Below are 19,788 nucleotides of genomic sequence, written 5' to 3'. Positions count from 1 at the left end.
TAGCAAAGATGGACCATTTTACAATAATTACAAGAGGTGACATCTAAATAAACATTATCAAAGCATGATGAATCGTAATTAACTTTTTTTATTCTTCAATTCTTCAATTTTTCCATATTTTTCTCTGAGAAAGAGAGAGAGAGAGAGATGGGAAGATAAAGACATATATACATCGAAATTAAGACAGAGAGAATTATGAAAGGCATTAGATATGAGTGAAGAAGAGAACAAAATAGGAAGATTTAAAAAGAGATCGAGAGAGAGAGAGGGAGAGAGAGAGAGGGGGAGGGAGATAGAGAGAGAGAGAGAGAGAGAGAGAGAGAGGCAGGCGGGGGGGGGGGGGAAGCTGGCAGAACTTGGTAGTAAATGGAGGGGGCTATAGCCCTATACATACAAAGCAGATCTGTTTTTGTCATTCGTTATTGTTTTGTTTTGTTTTGTCTTCGTCATTTTATAGTAACCATTCAATTTGTGAAAAGTATATTGAAAAACAAACAAAAACGATAAGCATATTTACGTTCTGTGCTCAGAAAGGGGTGGGGTCAATCATAGAGTGGAATCGGAGCAAATCGGAGCATTGGAGCAAGATGGCGCACGTCACTGGTGACTGGAATCCCCTCGGCGATGTATTTTATCGGTAAATTTGGTGAAATATTCTTAATCTGTTTGTTCAAATGATTCCTTTGACTCGTTACCTTTTTTCTTTAGGCTTGATAACAATTTATGTAAGTACTTACCGCCTTAAATGATTGTTCAGTTTTACTTCAGTCCCACACTATGTTTTTGGTGGTGTATTTTGCCGTCGACCATCTTCAATTAAGTTGCACGCATTGACATTGTTGCTGTTGTTGTTTTATGTCATTGTTTGCATTGAATGCTATTTGTTGTTGCTCCTGTTATCATTAACTCATCATCATTTTTTGTTTTGCTATTTAACTTTTGAGGATCGTCTGCACAATTGAGGATATCCTCGTAAACGCAGACAAATTACAAAATAAGGATCGTCTGCATTCTGCAATTTTTTTTTTCATCGACGCTCTGGGGTTTTGGGTTCCGAACCGTGTGCGATGCGTAAAACAAATAAAATACCCCCAGTTCACCGTCTACTTTTATGGGTTGTCCGTCTTCCTGAGGATTTATCTCTCATAACGTGAAATTCTGTGTACAAAGTCAATGTGAAATGCATCAAAAAAATCATCGCGGAATCCGTTTTTCGCATCGCCATCACGCGGATCGGATATAAGAAAGGTCTGGGGAAAAGCGGATGATCATTATTTTTTGTAGACGCGTCTGTCCGCGTTTACGAAGACGATCTTTATTCTAGGACCAGCGCTCCTAGATACTGCCATTGGCAATTAACTTATAATAATAAATAATAAATGTTTTGATATAGATCTATATCAACCTGATCAAGAGCTTGGTAGAGATAGTCGGTGCTTGCAGTGTTAGGAAAGATACACAAGTTGTACATGACTATTTATCAAAAGGATATATTTCTTTCTGCATATTGAAAAATAACAATATTGGCTAGCAGTCAATATTCTCTAATCAACGTGACTATGACTATGATGTTATCATCCATTGCTTGTAGGAAAGTGGAACTGTATTCTATGGACAGACTATGGCAGGAGGTGGCTGACCTTAGGAAATTTAAGGTTGCCGTTGCTCCGTTTGGAGGACCGATTGGTGAGAATTATTCAGCAGAACTAAAAATGTCATGAGTAAGGTAGAATATGTAGTTTTAGGAAGGCAAAGGAAATTTACTGTAAGACACTTTGTCAATAGCTATGTGGGGGTTATGGTGAATAAAGAGTCACTTGTAGCTTGTGATTAAGTAAATATAATGCACATAAACATCTATAGTAATAGGGCATCTCAAAATGAAAATAAAGGATGACAGTTTAAAATCCCACCAGCACATTGTCATGTTCAGTGACCAACTACAATACAAATTATAGAAAAATGGCATTTGAAACATCTTGTTGTGTCTTCTGGAGAGTTGATTAATTGCCCGAAGGAGAAAGTTATCAATCATCATTATCAAGAAGTAATTATCCTAGCATATTCATGGGCAGTGTCCCTCAGAGTGTAGTTTCCCTTCCATCTTGCTCTGTATGTGGTATGCGACATATACATTTCCCTGAGAGTATTGGTAATTTTCCAGCATCATTGTTGCTTTCATTCTAGCTCTGATGAGAGATAGTAACAAGATCACCCAGGTCAGGGGTTCTTCGCACATAGTCATTTTTATCTTCTCAGCTGCAGGAAAAGAAATCTCAAGAATCAATGTAAGTTACAAAGAAAGAAAGTAGATTATCAAATAATTTGTAATGATGAGGTTTACAGGGTGGTTTTATTTCTTCCGAAACTGCTGCAAAGATGTTTCCATTAGTATTATAGAAAAAATATAAATATTTCAATTTCAGATCAAATTGAGCGGCAAAATTGATTACATTCAGGAATGAGTCTTTGTTAGACGCTTGGAAAGTAATTCTCCACTAACATAGTATTAAGACTGTCTTTCAGTATTTCATTACAATGCCAACCTTAAATTTGAACATTGTGAGTTTGGAAAAACCACCAACATGATGTTGAGGTTTGTCAAGAGCAGCTTTTGTCCATAAATCATGCATAAAGGTTAATCTTATAATGGAAGCTGGGATTAGGTAAATCAATAATGATAAATCAAAATCGATATCGAATAGAAAAATAATAAACGTGACATTGTTGAGCAAGAAAAGACATAATTATGTTTGTTCATAATAAATAATAATAATAAGAAATTTGTATTTGTAATAAGATATTTTTATTTGTATTTGTGACCCATCATTTCAAGATCATTTTTTTTTCTGTATTTGATTGATTTTGACAGTGGGACAGCGGTAATGTGATCCATATCGGTTGGTCTTTATCAGAAGACCTTCTCTGTATCCAGGACGACGGCACGGTCCTGGTCTACAACATCTTTGGCAAATACCAGCGTAACTTTAACATGGGACAGGTAAGCTACCGTGATATCTGCTGAAGGGGAACAAAGCATTCTCTATACTCAGGGGCGGGTTCCTAGAAACCGTCATAAGTCTAACTTCTTGACTATCCCATTGAAACCCGTGTTAATTCTATAACACACGTTTCAATGGGATAGTCAAGAAGTTAGACTTATGACGGCTTCTAGGAACCCGCCCCTGGTGGTCTTTATATAAAGGTTTATTTTGATAAGATTAGATTTCATTGTATTGAGAAATACTACCAAAGAAAAGTGTGAAATTGCATGGTGTAAAGAGAGCCCATCTTTCTGATTGAAAGTCTCTAACACTGGTTTGACTGTAAGATTGATTTTTCTATATCTTCACCATGCTTGTGTATTATGTTGAAGTTGAATAACTGGAATATTAGGTTTCCTCTGAAAATAATGCTCATGATATATATCTGAAAATGTTAAAAGACACTTGGAGGGACAAAAAGTAGTCAGACAGTCCTGTGTGGTACGGGTAAACAGGTTGCTACTAAGGCAGGGTTGAACAACAAAGAGTTCCCCATGGGAAACAGGAGCTTGACACTTGAATGATAAATATTTGAATTGGTAAAAGCACTTGTGTGGCGAAAAGAAAAAATGGTCTTTGTAAACTATTGGCCATAAAATGTAAGTTTTAAACGGATGGTAGCCTAACTCATAAGATCATGGCAATTGTATGTTTGTATTTAAATGCATTTTAAAAGCACTTCTTTTGAGAACAATACGGCCAGCACTTGCTGCGATGAACATATCGAATAGATCAAACCATTCATTCAATAATTGAATTGAAAATCAGTTACGCTTCCATAATACGAACAACTAAACATTATTGTTATTGTATGTTTTTTCAAGGTTAGGCATAATGTTTTTGGGTTGTCCGTCCGTCCGTCCGTACGTATGTACGTACGTCCGTATGTCTCAAGAACCAATTGATGGATTCCCGTCATACTTTGGTCATGTATGTATCTGGCAGAGCCAATGAACTGATTAGATTTTGGGGTCGCGAGATCCAAGGTCAAAGGTCATAGGACTCATTATGTATCCAAAATAGCGTGTGATTGCGTTATCTCAAGAACCCATTCATGGATTCCCGCCAAACTTAGGTCATGTATGTATCTTGCAGAGCTAATGAACTGAATAGATTTTGGGGTCACGAGATCCAAAGTCAAAGGTCACAGGGCTCATTTTGTATTCAAAAATAGCTTGTGATCGCTTTATCTCAAGAACCCATTGATGGATTCCCGCTAAACTTGGGTCATGTATTTGTCTTGCAGAGCCAATGAACTGATTAGATTTTGGGGTAACGAGGTCAAATATCAATGATCACAGGGCTCATTATGTTTTATTTTTATTTGCTGTTCATCCTCAGGAATCGAGAGAATCCAAGGTCATTGAATCCAAAGTGTTCCATAACACATCGTATGGTGGCACTGGTGTTGCTGTCCTGACAGGAACCTACAGGATCTATGTAGTGAATGATGTACATAACCCTGCGAGCAGGAAGATGATGGAAGTACCAGGTCAGTGTGCAAGGGTCGTAGGGCACATCATCTAATGACAATAGGCCATTTTTGTGATGTAATCAAATGTATGCATATGCCTTTGTTAAGAACTTTTGATAAAAATTATTTAATTCACCTGTTACGAATAAATGTATCTCAATATGTTGAGAACAAGGTATAAGCATTTGTTCCCATGCATAGGATAATCCAAATATGAAGATTGTTTTCCTAAATGAATGGTGGAAGCTTCTATTCTTTTCCAAAGTGCTTCATTCTTTGTTAATTCAAACCCTCTATTCTCTCAGTTCAAACTTGACATCTTTCAGTTTATGGGATATTACTTTGCCAAAGCGACCAAAGATTGATTGTAAGTGATTTAAATAATCATCCATCATGATGTGTTATCCAGGACTCGATGCACCACCCAGCAGCTGGTGTGTGATAGGGGGCGACAGACAGAACCACATCCTCCTGGCGAGAGACAAGCGCCTTTACAAGTTAGACCGTAGCGACATGCAGCAGGAGATACTTGAAACCAAGACCAAAGAAGTGAATGCTTTTATTGAGATGGCCGTGTCCTTTGACAATCGTTTCCTAGCACTCTTCAGTGATACAGGCCTACTGTGGATCGGGTCATCTGATTTACAGGTAAATATAGAGGCAATAATTTATTCAATTCTATTGAATTGAATTCATTTCATTTATTTCATTCTCGATTGAAAAATACAATCAATATGAATACAAATATATCCTACACAGCATTTGAAAATGAAAAGGGGAACTACATAAATATATCCCTTAGGCTTTGTACAATCGTAGTACAATCGTAGTTTATTGAATAATGATATGTAATTGATATTTGTTTGGTATAGCACATACCACACCTAAGACAATTTTCTATGCCCATGCACTTTGGTGGTTAATGCGTGTTATGAAACTTTGGCTTATCGGTGCACATTTTTTCTCAATAAGTATTCAGGTGGGTATTTATTTTACCTGGAAAATGCAAAACAACAGTAAAGAAATGCCTCATCTCAGACCCTATTTCTAAGCTAGGGCTTATGTGTTACATTGATTAAGAAAATTAATAGATCTGGGGATTGTTTCACAAAGACTTAGATCTACTTTAAGTTGGACTTATCTATGGCAGGCTGCTCATGCCACTTTTTGCTCTCACCATTATGATATTTAGATAATATTTTTTCCTTCAATAACGAAATATCAAAAAATGTAAATTTGTTAGATTCGTGACCACGATTTGTACGTCCCTTGAGAGACCAATGCCAGTAAATGGTGAGAGCAAACAGTGGCATGATGACCTGCCATAGTTAAGTCCAACTCAAAGTCAACCTTAGACTTTGTGAAACACTCCCCTGTTGTAACCTTGTAAGAATAAGAACCTACTTTGAGTTTGAAACAAGCAATGTGTGTAGTGTGAACGTCTTATAAGAATAAGAAATTTATACTCTTTTGCAGAAAACGTACTGTGAGTTTGATACAAGCAGTCAGATGCGTCCCAGACAGCTGGTATGGTGTGGTACCGGTGCTGTGGTAGGATACTGGGAGAACCTACTTCTGGTGATTGGACCACAGAAAGACTGGATCAAGTATCCTTTACACGATGCAATGGCTTTGTTTGGAATATGTTTACTATATATTATTGTTTTCCCTCAAGGACAGCAGCTTCTTGATTGAAGAGGCAACCTTGTTTAAATAAGAAAATGAAAATGAAAACAAAAATGAAAACAAATATTAAGAGCTTAATTCAGCTTAATTACTTGAATTAGTATACTTGTACCATAACTTTGTATCTGATTTGAAAGGAAATGTAAGAAAGCAAGAGCATTATGAAATTATGCCCAATTTAATGATTACAAAAAAAATATGGCTTGTAATACCCTATTCACACTGGTGAGACTGACAAAAACTGATCAAAACATTTCATTACACTGAATGGTAAAAAAACAGTTGGTGTGGAATAAGGTTGGACTTTCTTTGGAACGGTCACCAAGGTATACCGTAAATCTCTGTGTATAAGGCGCACTTTTTTTCCATCGGCAAAACTCAAAAAAGTCGGGGGTGCCTTATACACAGGTACAGGATATTTTGGGTCCTCAAAATGCTACTTTGAAGTGGTTTTCGAAAATCTCTGTGTCTCAACATGAATTACATAATGCAAATAAAGAATAGGATCTACTATTTGAAGTTAAAGTACGTTTCTAATTTGAAGGGAAGAGAGTTTTTTGTTTTTTTCAGTCTCGATAAATTATGCTCCTTCACAAAGCACTTTGCCGGCTTTGTATCATGCAGTACACTTACACGGGGGATTATGAATCACCACTCGAAAACTAGCCTATCCAAATTTCTGTTTGGACTTGGAGGAAAAGACAAAAAGCCACAAAAAAAGCCAATTTTTTTTTGTTGGCTTTTTTGTGTGGCTTTTTTTGGATATTTTTGCTTTTTGTTAACCAGATCAGATCGGCTCTCATTTCAGTGTTCGAAAATACTTTCATTTTATTACGAGGCACAGTTGAAGTGCTTGTGAACTAAGTCAGACCTAGTAATAATGTTGTTTTTCAAAACGAAAGATGACAGATTTTTTTTCTTTTTTTTTCTCCAGAATTTTGTTTTTGTTTTTGTGTGTGTCTTCAAAATAGGGGTGCGCCTTATACACAGAGATTTACGGTAAGAGCTTCATCAAGGTGGTTGTTTTTAAATTTACTATAAAAGAAACAATTAATCAGGGCAGTGTTGTAAAAGCAAAATGTAATTCTGCCAAATTGCCAGCTCTAGATTCATATCACAGGGACTAATGTCTAAATATGGCTTTGTGAAGTATGGAAACTATTTGATGAAACAAACTTACCAAGAAAACAATTAACATTTAACAAAATTTATCTTAACTACGTGTTGCCTAGATACAACATGGATACAGATGCAGTGCTCATACCAGAGAATGATAGTCTACACATCCTCCAGACCCACACACATGAGCTGCTTCAAAGGGTTCCAGGTATTATACTTTAAAAAAATTCTTTACCAGTATTTGTTTGTCTATCGTTTTATGTTTGTACATAAGGGCAATTTGAATTATAACTGTGAAAAGTCCTTGACAGAAATTTTTCTGACTTTTGGCTTCTTCCTTCTACATCCACGGAAAGCAGAATAAACAATGTCTTGCTGTAAACTTAAGTGCTGCCACTTGGACTTGAACTGAGAATATTTGGTCCAGAGTCTGACGACCTATTCACTTGACCACAGAACCAGTAACTTAAAAAAAAAAGTTATAAAGAACGGTATATTGAAACCTTGCAAGTAAAATGATTTTTTTCTTTTTGATGATACATTAATTTGTTTATTTGTTCCAGGTGTCGTTGAGGATATTTTCAAGATTGGTTCCATGGCTCCAGGTGCCATGCTCTATGAGGCTTGCAGGGAGTTTCAGGTAAGAAAATATTCTTGCATGCATGCATACCCTCATCACTCTTGTTACAGCCAACTGGACAATACAGGTTCTCTGACTTGACATTGGCCTTTAGATTGGGGAGCAGTTCTTGATTTATTGCTGTTGTTTCAAGTCTCCAACAAGGATGTTTAGATCTTCTCTATGAGCTGACCATGTACAAAATGCATCTAGTCTCTCTCTTGTAGTAGATAAGTCCCAGTGTCAATTTTAATTGTGTATGTGTGTTTTTTATAATATCACAAATGTGATCTGATATGGATCAAGGTCCAGAGTTCAAATGTTACTAATGAACATATTTGCATGGAAATCATGAAATCACTTACCATCTATATTCAACACAGCAAAATTCATAAAAGGAGATAAAAAAGGAAAAACCTGTTTTTTTTAATCATCCAAACAAAACTAGACGGACTGAACTATGAAAGAAAGTTTAAAAGGAAATTGAACACATCTATCCCATTTGAAAGTGTAACAAATGATAATATTTGTAAGAAAATGGTAATAGACTAATGCAAATTATGATAGAATAATTGTAATTAGTTAATTATACTAAAACTATTAATTAATTAGTAATTACATGTCACTAAAACTATAAAGAAAATTAGTGCCAATTTGATTCTGTTATCTTGCCTTGTAGAAAGAAAGTCAGAAAGCTGATGAGTACATCCGTATGATCAAAGATCAGTTGAGCTTAGCGGTTGAACAGTGTATAGAAGCAGCCGGGGCAGAGTATGAACCAAACTCACAAAAACTACTACTCAGGGTAAGTGTGGAATTCGGTTTACTTTTTTTACAATTTATGCACATTGTTTTATTGGGAAAAGTACAATGATATAAAGAGCAGTGGAACATTTTGGTTACAACTTCAAGATTGATGTGCTGATGTTTTCACTGCAAAGCATAGTAAACTTTGCTATGTAATGTTTAAAAAATGTAGTTTAAGGATCTTATTTATATGAAAGCCTATAATACAGTGAAGCCTGGACATACAGATCGCTCAATGGAAACATGAACAAAACAATACAGGTTCATTTAGTACAAGTTTCAATGATAAACCATACTCAAGGAAAACACAGAATGTGGTCTTTATAGACAGGTGAGCTCTCTATACATGTGGTTGTTAAAGCAGATTTGACTGTACCAATGCAAATTTAAATGTTTAAAATAGAAAAGGGTATAAGTACTACTATAGTATGATACTGTTAAAAATACTGGTAAAATGATGTCTTTGATATCTTCTTCAGCTTGCATTGGATTCTTCCTTTTGTAATGGTTATATATTATTACCAGTGCGGTTATAATTAAGAAACATAATCTTTACATTCCCACTTAAAGGTACTATGTCCCATTTGCAGGCCAAAAAAATGAAAATGTTTAATTCCAACAGCATTTGATAGATAATACTATTTTGGAACTTCCCTAAAAAAAGGGGGGCTTGAAAATGTATTTCGGTGTGAAAATAACGACTATCGGTATTAGTTGTTGAATCGACTTAAGAGCTATAGACTATGGCTCCCTTTTAATTTATGCTTTATTATTTATTGTTTTACTTTTAATAGTCTTTAAAACTATAACTTTACTTGTGATCATTAGACCTATGAAAACTGGTATTACTAAAGGTTAAAGATATAAACAAATCTCAAATCATGTTTCTACGTATGTGACTATGTTTACATTCTTTACCATACAGGCGGCATCATTTGGCAAGTGCTTTGGGACTAATGTGAACGCAGACAAGTTTGTGAACATGTGCAAGCTACTGAGAGTGCTGAATGCAGTCAGAGATTATCAGATAGGAATTCCGCTCACATATGACCAGTATCCTTTTGAAACATTCCTTTGCTATTGATGTGATTTGATTTGATGTGATGTTTATGTCAGTATTTAGGTAGCATAAGGTGAAATGCAACATATCTATCAACTTAAAAGCTGAAATGATAGCCAACATCCATAAAGTGGATTTAATGAGTCGGTTAATGACATTGAAAGTAATTTTATTCTGCGTTTTCATTTGGTAATCTTCCTTGATAATTTCTATCACAGACTCAAGAAGTTGACATTGACTGTACTCATGGACAGGTAAGAATTGGAATACTCTCCTGATTCCATTTCAAAATCGAATTTGAATTTGAATATTTATTTTCCCTCAAGAAATTTTTTAATCATGCATGTGCCCTAAATATAGTTATTGCAAATACGTATTTATGCAACCTTGTATGGAAAAAAAAAAATTCTGTCATAAATATATATTTGATACAGAAAACTTAATATCCAGGTGGACTTCCCCTTTAACTCAATGTTAATGCCCTTCTAGCTTTCAACAGATAATGCTGTCATTACTATCATATGTACTAAGGAGAGAAATAAACAAACATTACTTTTAAAAGTAAATGATACAGCTGCAAATATTTTGTAAACTTTTCTTTCAATATCTTAATATCTAAATTGACAGTTTTATGTTTTCTAGAATACAACATGAATTTCAAAGTCCTTTTTTAAAAATTCTGTTGGTACAAATATTGTTCAAGTAACACTTACCATATAAAATTAGAATACTTTCATTTCATTTCATTCTTGTCCCTACCCTTTTTGTCAAACCACAGATTAATCTTGAGAAGACAGTGGGCATTGGCACAGCAGATCAGTCAGTACCTCAAGCTGCCAGAATCAGAGGGTGAAAGCAGGATACTAGGCCACTGGGCTTGTTACAAGGTATGTTAAAGGGAGATAGTCGTAAGTTTTCATGTGGGTCATAATTTGCTGATCAGCAGACTTGATGGAAATACCGTTAATGGGTGTACAAGTCTCGCACACAGCAAACCGGTAGTTCCATCAACAACAAAAAACAGTCTCTCAAAGAGTCTTGTAAGATAGTGACTTTTCCATATGGGGCAATTGGTGGAAAATACAGAGCACTACATAAGGCCTGTTTACTATTTTGGTTTGTGTATTACTCTACCCTAATGAAGTTGATGAGTTTAGTATTCAAATTGCAAATTGTGAAATCATGTCATGACTTTGGACAATCATTGTTTTAATGTGTTGTCAATCATTGTTAGTGATTTCATAATCCATTATGATTACAGGTTGAACAAAAACACATTCCAGATGAGCTGATAGCTCAGAGCATCAAGGAAAAGCTTGGTGATACGCCAGGCATAGCCTACTCAGAGATTGCCAAGAAAGCCTCAGAGTGTGGAAGAACACAGCTGGCTGTCAAGGTAATTACAAACTAACATTAATCTTGCATGTTTACTATACCCAGTATTTCATTATGTGTTACTCATTTGTAAAATGATGATCTTAATGGCCATGACATTGAGTTGGTCTCTATTTTGTGTGTGAATTATCAGAAGAAAGACATCACCATCATCACCATCATCATCATCATTATCAATTGAAGCCTTCATTTCACTTCTTCACCGTTCATTAGTAATCTGACCTGTTGAAGTCTTAGCCCAAGATTATTTCAGTAGAAACCCTCTTTAAAAGATGTTTAACATTGAAATAAAAATGTATTTAATATGTAAATACACTTTGCAGTTACTTTTACATAAATAGCAGGAAAAGTGAGATTTGGTCTCTATTTTGTGTGTGTATTATCAGAAGAAATCATCATCATCATCATCATCATCATCATCATCATCACCATCCTCATCATCATAATCATTATATTATGAATTCAAGCCTAGTTATAACTTCTTCACGGTTCATAAGGAATTTGACCCATTGGAAGTTTTACCCCAAGATCATTTTGAATGAAACCCTTTTATAAGATGGTTAACATTGAAACAAAACTGTCTCCCATATGTAAATACCTTTGGCAGTTACAGTCACATAAATAGCAGAAACCGTGAGATTTGTGTCTTATTCAATAGAAATTTATTCCTATTATTTTGTTTAGTTGTTGGAGTATGAGCCTAGAGCAGCGGAGCAGGTCCCTCTGTTGATGACAATGAGAGATAGCAGGACATCCCTTAGAAAAGCTATCGAAAGTGGAGACACTGACCTAGGTAGGCTTTTCTTAACTTACAATGGACTTTGTATGAGATAGCTGACTGGTCTGTGTGTGTCTGTGTGTCTGTGGTGCATGGGCGTGTGTGTTTTTGTCTACGTGTAGCTGATGATAAATCTTTGTTTTGCAAGGAATCGTTATTGAGAGAGAAATATAATTTATTTGAGCAGCTACCCGGTAACTAGAATAGCTGAAGACAGGAAGTCATAGAGAACCTGTGTCTCAAAGTCCATTCTATGACCATGTTTATATATATCAAATCTGCATATTACATAACTTACCAGTAGGAAGCAATATTCTTTCTATTGCATTATTATACTGAATTAGCTCATGTATATATTTCTGTCTTCAAGTAATATTATCCCTGATGATCATGTACCAAATCCTCATTCTTTAGTTGGAAACATTTATCCCACGAAAAGGTGATTAGATGAATTAGATGTGCATTCTATTGTAATTTCCCTGGTGTATAGTCATTATATATGTTTATTTTTTTTAGCATCAGTCAGATGTGTTTGTGTATATTCCAACATGGTTCTCAATTCATCATGTATTTACTTGTTTGTATATATGTATATATGTAAGGAGTGCCACTTCTAATCTAAAACTGCCAGAAATATTATTTCTGTGATTTTTGTTTTCCCCCATTCTTAATTCTGTTGTTAATGTTGTTGATCCATTCAGTGTACATGGTGCTGCTACAGTTGAAAGAGGATCTCCCTCGAGGTGAATTCTTGATGATGCTGAGAAACCATCCACAGGCACAGGACCTTTTCTTGCAGGTAGATAATATTAATAATATTCGATTCTTGTATAGCGCATATCACATAATACAACGTCTCTATGCACTTCCAAAGAGCTTTGGAAATTATTACCTTAGCTTTAGCTCCGGCAGCCGTAATCAGCGCACAGTGCATTTCAAGGAATAATCCTACCAGGTACCCATTTACCTCACCTGGGTTGAGTGTGGCAAATGTAGATTAAGATCTTGCCAAAGGACATTAGTGACGCGGCGGGACTCGAACTGTGGACCTTTAACTCTGTTGTAGGCAACATTATCTCAAAGTTGTTCATCCTCATTTACTTGCATTCAAACATGCTATGCTTTCAAAATGACCCATAAATATCTGAATGGTTAAATGCTTTATCTTTATTATCTCATAAATGATTGTGCTCATTGTTTATTTCTCATAAATGATCATGCTTTATATGAATTTATTTTCATGTTAGCTGTGTCGAGAGCAACATCCGAACCTCCTGCTAGATCTGTACAACCAGAATGATAACTTCCAAGAGTTAGCCAACACTGCTGTTAGGGATAGTCTCACTGAGAAGGTAAATAGGAGGTCATGTCTTGTGACCTTTGAGTAGTGTATCTGGTTAGAGGAAAGGTTCAGTGAATGGAATACATTTTCAAATGATCTTTGCTTTATATGAAACATGAATCTGACTTCTGACCTGTGCTTATGAAACATGAATTTGACTTCTGAACTTTGCGTACTAAACTTTGACCTTTTTGAGTATGAAACATAAATTTGACACCTGACCTTTGCATACCAAATTCTGACCTTTACTTTTGAGACATGTTTTTGACTTCTGACCTTTGCATACTAAACTCTGACTTTTGTGTATGAAAGATGAATTTGACTTCTGACCTTTGCATACTTAACTCTGACCTTTGCGTATGAAACACAAATTTGATTTCTGAATGTAAAATTGATTCCTTCTAAGTTGGGATTGAAAAGGATTCAATAGAAAGATACGAATGAAAAGGAAACAACATATAAATACTACCATTGTCTTACATATTTCAAGCATATCCATCTGTCATTCTTTTTAAGGATGCAGTTAATATCAAATGTGCCCCAAACTATCACATCTCTTGTGCCAATTATGGCAGTAAATATTTGACATTGGTGGTCATCTAACTTGAGGCTTACATTTAGGTTTTGTCAGATGGAATGTCAAGTTAATATTGCTATAAGTTCTTTGTTTATTGAATATATTTTTACTCTTTATTTTTTCTTCATTTTTATAACATTCAGAATTTGCAGAAGAGGTTAGATCAGCTGAATGCAGCACAAGACAACTATAAGAAAGCGGCCAATGAATTCTCTATGAAGGTAATATAGATTACCAAGTGGTAAATCATCAGTAGTTGATTACATCCCTGCCCTGCTGAACAAATTTCTATGATGATACAATTTGTTTGATAAAGAAATGCATTGCATTGTATTTTTTTTTTAAACAACCAGTTGATGTTTAATGATGGTTAATTTCTAATGCCGTAATCCTTTCTATCAGATTTTACAAAATGATGGAATTCTCCACTGTTTTGTATGTTAGTATATTTTTAAAATAATGAAATTGGATAGGCTGGTCCCTTTTTGTCTGCAAATGTTTTTTCAGTGCACATACATTTTTAAGTTGATTTTCATATTTTTAGAGGGTGCATTATCAGTAAGTCATCTCAGAGCCAGATGGATGTACACTCTCATCACTGTACATAGAACCATTACCCATATCTCTTTCTATCCTCATCACTTAGAAAAAATGGCGATTTTGGGCTCTACAATGTACCACCATCTTTTGAAATCAAAGCTCTGCTGTCAAAACTACCTCCGGGGAATATGATGATCAACTTTATATATTTTCACGGTAGAGGTTTACGGTACACCATGTGTAAAGTCCTAGAAGGACTAAGGAAAGTGGATAGAAAATAGAAGTGAAAATAGAAAGGCGAGAAAGTGGAGATTGGAAGGAAGAGTATCTTTCAGAAGTGAGTATAGTCCTGAAAAGGACTGTAAACCAGAAAGTTGTAGATAGGATGAGAGGTTTGAGTAGAAGACTGGATTGAGTTGAAGAGTTGAGTAGAGTTGCAGAGCAGGAGCAGGAGAGTAGACTCGACGTTTCGGACAGGTTGTCCTCACCGCCGATCGATACACCCACTCATCAGCCGACACACCGCCCGCTACTCCGCCGCCACCAACCACACGACGTCCGCATAACCGCCGCCCACTCGTTTCCCGCCAATTCACGCAACCGAGCGCCACCACCGACAGCTACCTGCCAACCCGCCGAGCCCGCCGGCCCAGTGCTTTCCCCCAAGTCCGCACTCACGCCATTATAAGGACCGCCGCACGCATAGCGAACACTCACTCCTGAAGACGGACAGTCAACCTGTCCGAAACGTCGAGTCTACTCTCCTGCTCCTGCTCTGCAACTCTACTCAACTCTTCAACTCAATCCAGTCTTCTACTCAAACCTCTCATCCTATCTACAACTTTCTGGTTTACAGTCCTTTTCAGGACTATACTCACTTCTGAAAGATACTCTTCCTTCCAATCTCCACTTTCTCGCCTTTCTATTTTCACTTCTATTTTCTATCCACTTTCCTTAGTCCTTCTAGGACTTTACACATGGTGTACCGTAAACCTCTACCGTGATTATTCATACCACCATGCAAACCTTCAAACATCATCTTTATATATTTTGTTCTGATAATTATCCTAGGCAACAGAGGAAGAGATCAAGTTGCTAGGTTACCAGCAGAGGATGCAGGAGCAGTACAAGGAGCAGTTCCTCTATCTCTCCCTCCATGACACCGTCCATAAACTGGTCGCCAAGAACCTGGGCAAGATGGCCGAGCAACTCCGCAAAGAATTCAAATTCCCAGACAAGAGGTGGGTGAAAGGCTTGCCATTTCAGTGGAATATATCTCAAACCCACCCCTCACTCAAACAAAATTCCAAAATTCCAGTCCCGACAACTACCCCCCCCCCTCCTCCCCCACGCCCCTCAGCCGTGGACAACTACCCTTGTAGTACAAATACCTCTATATGACAACACCCTCAATTACCCAACGTAGCGTTAGAAAAGCTATGGAAGTAATTGTTCTAGGATAGTTCTCCGTTTGATGGCTTGTCTTTAGAATAATTTTCTGGAGGTAGTTTTTTTGGGGGGAGGAAAGTACAGGGGCTGTTTGTTCTAAAATCAATTCAGCTTTCTGACAAGTATTTAGAGATGACCCTGCTATAATAATACACCTAAATATTGATTTACAGTTAGATGATTTTCATCCTATAAGGAGTATTATAAAAATTCAAATTGGTTGTAAGTCAAAGTTAATATATGTCACCGAAGGTGGTGCCAGAGGCCTTATTGCACATGTGGCTGAAAGTTGAAGTCATTGTTAAGACATTCAACAACAAAGAACCTGATGTTCGAGTTATACTTCTCACTCTCTGAAGGATTGTCAACCATCTTATGCCATTCTCCGCTTTAAAATTGAAAAGGAAATTGAAATACTATAAATAGATCATGTTGTTTGTGAATGCTGTTCCATAGATTCTGGTGGTTGAAGATCGATGCCTTGGCTGGAGCAGGAGAATGGATAGAACTTGAAAGGTTTGCCAAGAGCAAGAAATCACCCATTGGATATGAGGTAAGGCTTGTAGTATTCAATATTTCATTCAGTCATTCATATTAAATATGTTTTGAATAAAGTTATTAAGTTATTGAAATTTTCTCTCCATCTTTGTTTATGTGTCTGTTTCTATTTACTGTATGATACCTTTCAGAAGTAATCACTCACATCATAAACATTGAAATATTTTACTTGAACTTTTTAAGCAGCACTTGAAACAAAAGAGCAGATATTCTATCTTATGACTGCAGGCACAATTCATTCTAAATCGGATAAATCTATGTGAATTGTGAATAATGACTGTGATATATTGACTTTCTATATGTAAAGGGCGATTCCATATATGTCGTACGGGATATTCAGACAACATTTTCTAGCCTGATGAGTTTGGATTTTTCTTGAAAATCAGTATATTTCTGATCACTGATGACCAATATTCTATGGGTTTTCTTTCCTTTCTAGCCATTCGTGGAGTTGTGTATGAAACATCACAACAAGTATGAAGCCAACAAGTATGCTGCTAAGGTTGCTCCTGAACACAGGGTCAAGATGTACATCAGAATGGGGTAAGTCATCAACATCTACAACAGTCATTCTTCAAAATTACTTTCTCCCCCCCCCCCCTCCCTCTGTAATGTTTCAGGAATTAATGCATGAGTTGGGGAGTAAACAACTCCAATTGGCTGCATATCACCCACAGTCCCAAGGTGTGTCGGAACATCATCACCAGACCCTAAAGGTCATGCGTAGGGCTAATTGTGAAGAGTATCCTGAAGATTGTGATAAAGGGATTTCATTCTTGCTGTTAGCAACCAGGGATTCCCCAAATGAGTCAACTGGTCTCAGCCCATTTGAACTAGTCTATGGTCAAGAGTTTTGGGGTCCTCTCAAGCTGATCAAGGAGATGCTTATGGCTCAAGATGATGAGGTCAATTTTTTGGCTATGTCTTAATGTTTCAGGAAAGGCTGACAAAATTTTTGGAAGTAGCTAGGATTTACTTGAAAGTGTCACAAGAGAAAATGAAAACATGGGCACACAGAAGTGCGAAAGAACCAGGCTTTAAGCCTAGGGACAAGTTGGTGTTAGGTGCCTTAGCTAGGTGAACCCTAGGAATTTGAGTTTAGTTCTTTAAAATTACTTTCTCCCTCTCCCTCTATGAGGTTCTCTCCCCTTGTTGGGATTCATTACTTGATAGCCAACTATTCAAGACGCCACTGGTTGCAGTTGTAAGAGAGAAAAAAGACTACCACTTTAGCTATAATGACACTTTCGTTTATAAATGCAGAGAGATCTTTGATACTGAGCTAACTTTATGAAGTTAATAGAGGCATAAATAGTTCAGAATTTGAAATGGCATGTCAAGATGCTAAATGGTGCCAACTTTTATATAAGAGCAAACATGACCCAATGTGTAAATACATTCTTTATCTATCATCTAATTAGGTTATCTGATAATTATGAACAAATGCCTGAACAGATTGTAATCGATATTCATATTACTGAGATATGCCATGCGCCTAGAGGTCTGTGAAATGTCACAAAGAATGTAGAATATCACTAGTTGAGCATTGTGAAGTACACATGTCCATACACCTTTCTGTGGATGAATGTACTTTTATGTATGCGGATATAACGTACCAAGCACATTATTTCTGACCTCTGACCTTGAACAGAACCCTAGATGAAGCCGCTGAGCTCGCATTCCAACAGAAGAGTGAGGAGGATCTCAATCTGGTTCTCAGACAATGTGCCGGTAACAGACAACTCTCGGCTAAGATCAACACCATGAAGCAACAACTAGGCAAGAAATAGAATCCATCAGACTCCTGAGAGAGATGCAAGGACTTTCCAACACGAAGTATGGTTTCCATGGTCGCAAACAGAGTGCAATACCAGTGTGCATCACATAGTGAATTGAGAAATTTTACACCATCCTTTTACCTTATTTTATCGTGCAGTCGAATGGGTTGTATACAATTTATATTACCTATGAGGAGAGAATTCCATGGTTTTTTTTTCTTTCAAGTTGAGATGATGTTGAATAGATTATTGATTTATCGGATGGAGTGGAACTCTTATTTATACTAAACATCCAAGACCTTATTTAGTTCAGAGTTGAACTGCAGCAGCATTATAATACACAAACCCAACCTGTCTTGTTTTACTCCACTAGGAGTGTTGAGTTGTGATCAAAATCTTGATCCAGGGTGTTAAAGACACTTAGTAGTAGGCTCTCATGGGTAGTCCGACACCATTCGGGTGCTGTTATGACCAACAGGCCTTGTGTAGTGCTCTGCATTTTCCACCCTTCCCTCTTTCGTTAAAGTCATAATCTTACATTTCCCTCGCCCAAAGGCTCTCTGAGAGATTATGGGGGGGGGGGATTTTGATGGGACTACGGGTTTGCTGTGTGCGAAACTTGTACACCCATTAATGGTATTTCCACCGAGTCTGGTGTCAGAGATTTATGACCTTCTGCACGTGGAAACTGAAGACAGGAAAGGTTGGAATCATCAGTTTTCCTCATGTGTGAGAGATGATGTTAAAGTTTGAATCATAAGAGAGTATCCAAGATACTAAAGATGAGAGAATGTGATGGTAATGATGATGATCATCATCATGGAAAATGTAGTGATAGTGATGTTAGTGATGATGTTGGTGATAGGATGAAAAGGAGGAAGATGTTGGTGACGTTGGTGATGATTGTGATAATGATGTTGATAATACGAATGATAGTGGTACTGCTGGTAGTCGTGATGATGATGATGATGGCAATGATGATTAAGAAGATGGTGACAGTGATTCTGATTATCTTTTTCTGTTGAGCTTCACAACCTATCACCCAGTGGATGTTTGTGGCACTTTCTCCAGACAATGGTAATGAGAATGATATGAGAAATGACACAAAACAGAGCACAAATCAGAAATTGGATGAAGGTGGACCAAGAAAAACCCATTTCCCTTAGATTTACAATCCAAATAAAAACCCAAAGATATGAGAAGAATGTAGATGAGAGAGAAATCAAATGAAATTCATCTATGACCTTATATTATTTGTAGTTTATATTTCCCATAGAACCTATTTTTATGCCTCCGTTACGAAGTAGCCGGAGGCATTATGTTTTCAGGTTGTCCGTCCGTCCGTCTGTACGTACGTCTGTACGTACGTCTGTACGTACGTACGTCTGTACGTACGTACGTACGTCCCGTTCTCGTGATCGGGTTATCTGAAGAACCGATTGATGGATTCCTGCCAAACTTTGGTCATGTATGTATCTTGCAGAGCCGATGAACTGATTAGATTTTGGGGTTACGATGTCAAAGGTCAAAGGTCACAGGGCTCATTATGTATGCAAAAACAG

At 36.8% G+C, this 19,788-nt stretch overlaps 1 protein-coding gene across 1 annotated transcript; it reads left to right on the top strand.

Annotated features, from left to right (window-relative positions):
• Positions 1-573: 573 nt before the first annotated feature.
• LOC594047 (vacuolar protein sorting-associated protein 16 homolog) lies at positions 574-19,372 on the top strand. Its single transcript, XM_030972662.1, has 22 exons — positions 574-637; positions 1,592-1,686; positions 2,188-2,288; positions 2,873-3,001; positions 4,386-4,536; positions 4,928-5,166; positions 5,995-6,125; positions 7,437-7,531; positions 7,887-7,963; positions 8,622-8,747; positions 9,675-9,802; positions 10,028-10,063; positions 10,588-10,696; positions 11,071-11,205; positions 11,889-11,997; positions 12,684-12,781; positions 13,230-13,334; positions 14,045-14,122; positions 15,513-15,682; positions 16,347-16,443; positions 16,888-16,991; positions 18,100-19,372. The coding sequence occupies exons 1-22, from the start codon at positions 588-590 to the stop codon at positions 18,236-18,238; spliced, it is 2,502 nt and encodes an 833-aa protein (XP_030828522.1). The 5' UTR covers positions 574-587; the 3' UTR covers positions 18,239-19,372.
• Positions 19,373-19,788: the final 416 nt, after the last annotated feature.

This window comes from Strongylocentrotus purpuratus, unplaced genomic scaffold (genome assembly GCF_000002235.5).
Source record: "Strongylocentrotus purpuratus isolate Spur 01 unplaced genomic scaffold, Spur_5.0 spur5_scaffold_6, whole genome shotgun sequence".
In the NCBI taxonomy this organism is placed as follows: domain Eukaryota; kingdom Metazoa; phylum Echinodermata; class Echinoidea; order Camarodonta; family Strongylocentrotidae; genus Strongylocentrotus; species Strongylocentrotus purpuratus.
Note: the sequence above shows the minus strand (reverse complement) of the source record. Positions and strands in the feature narration are given on the sequence as shown.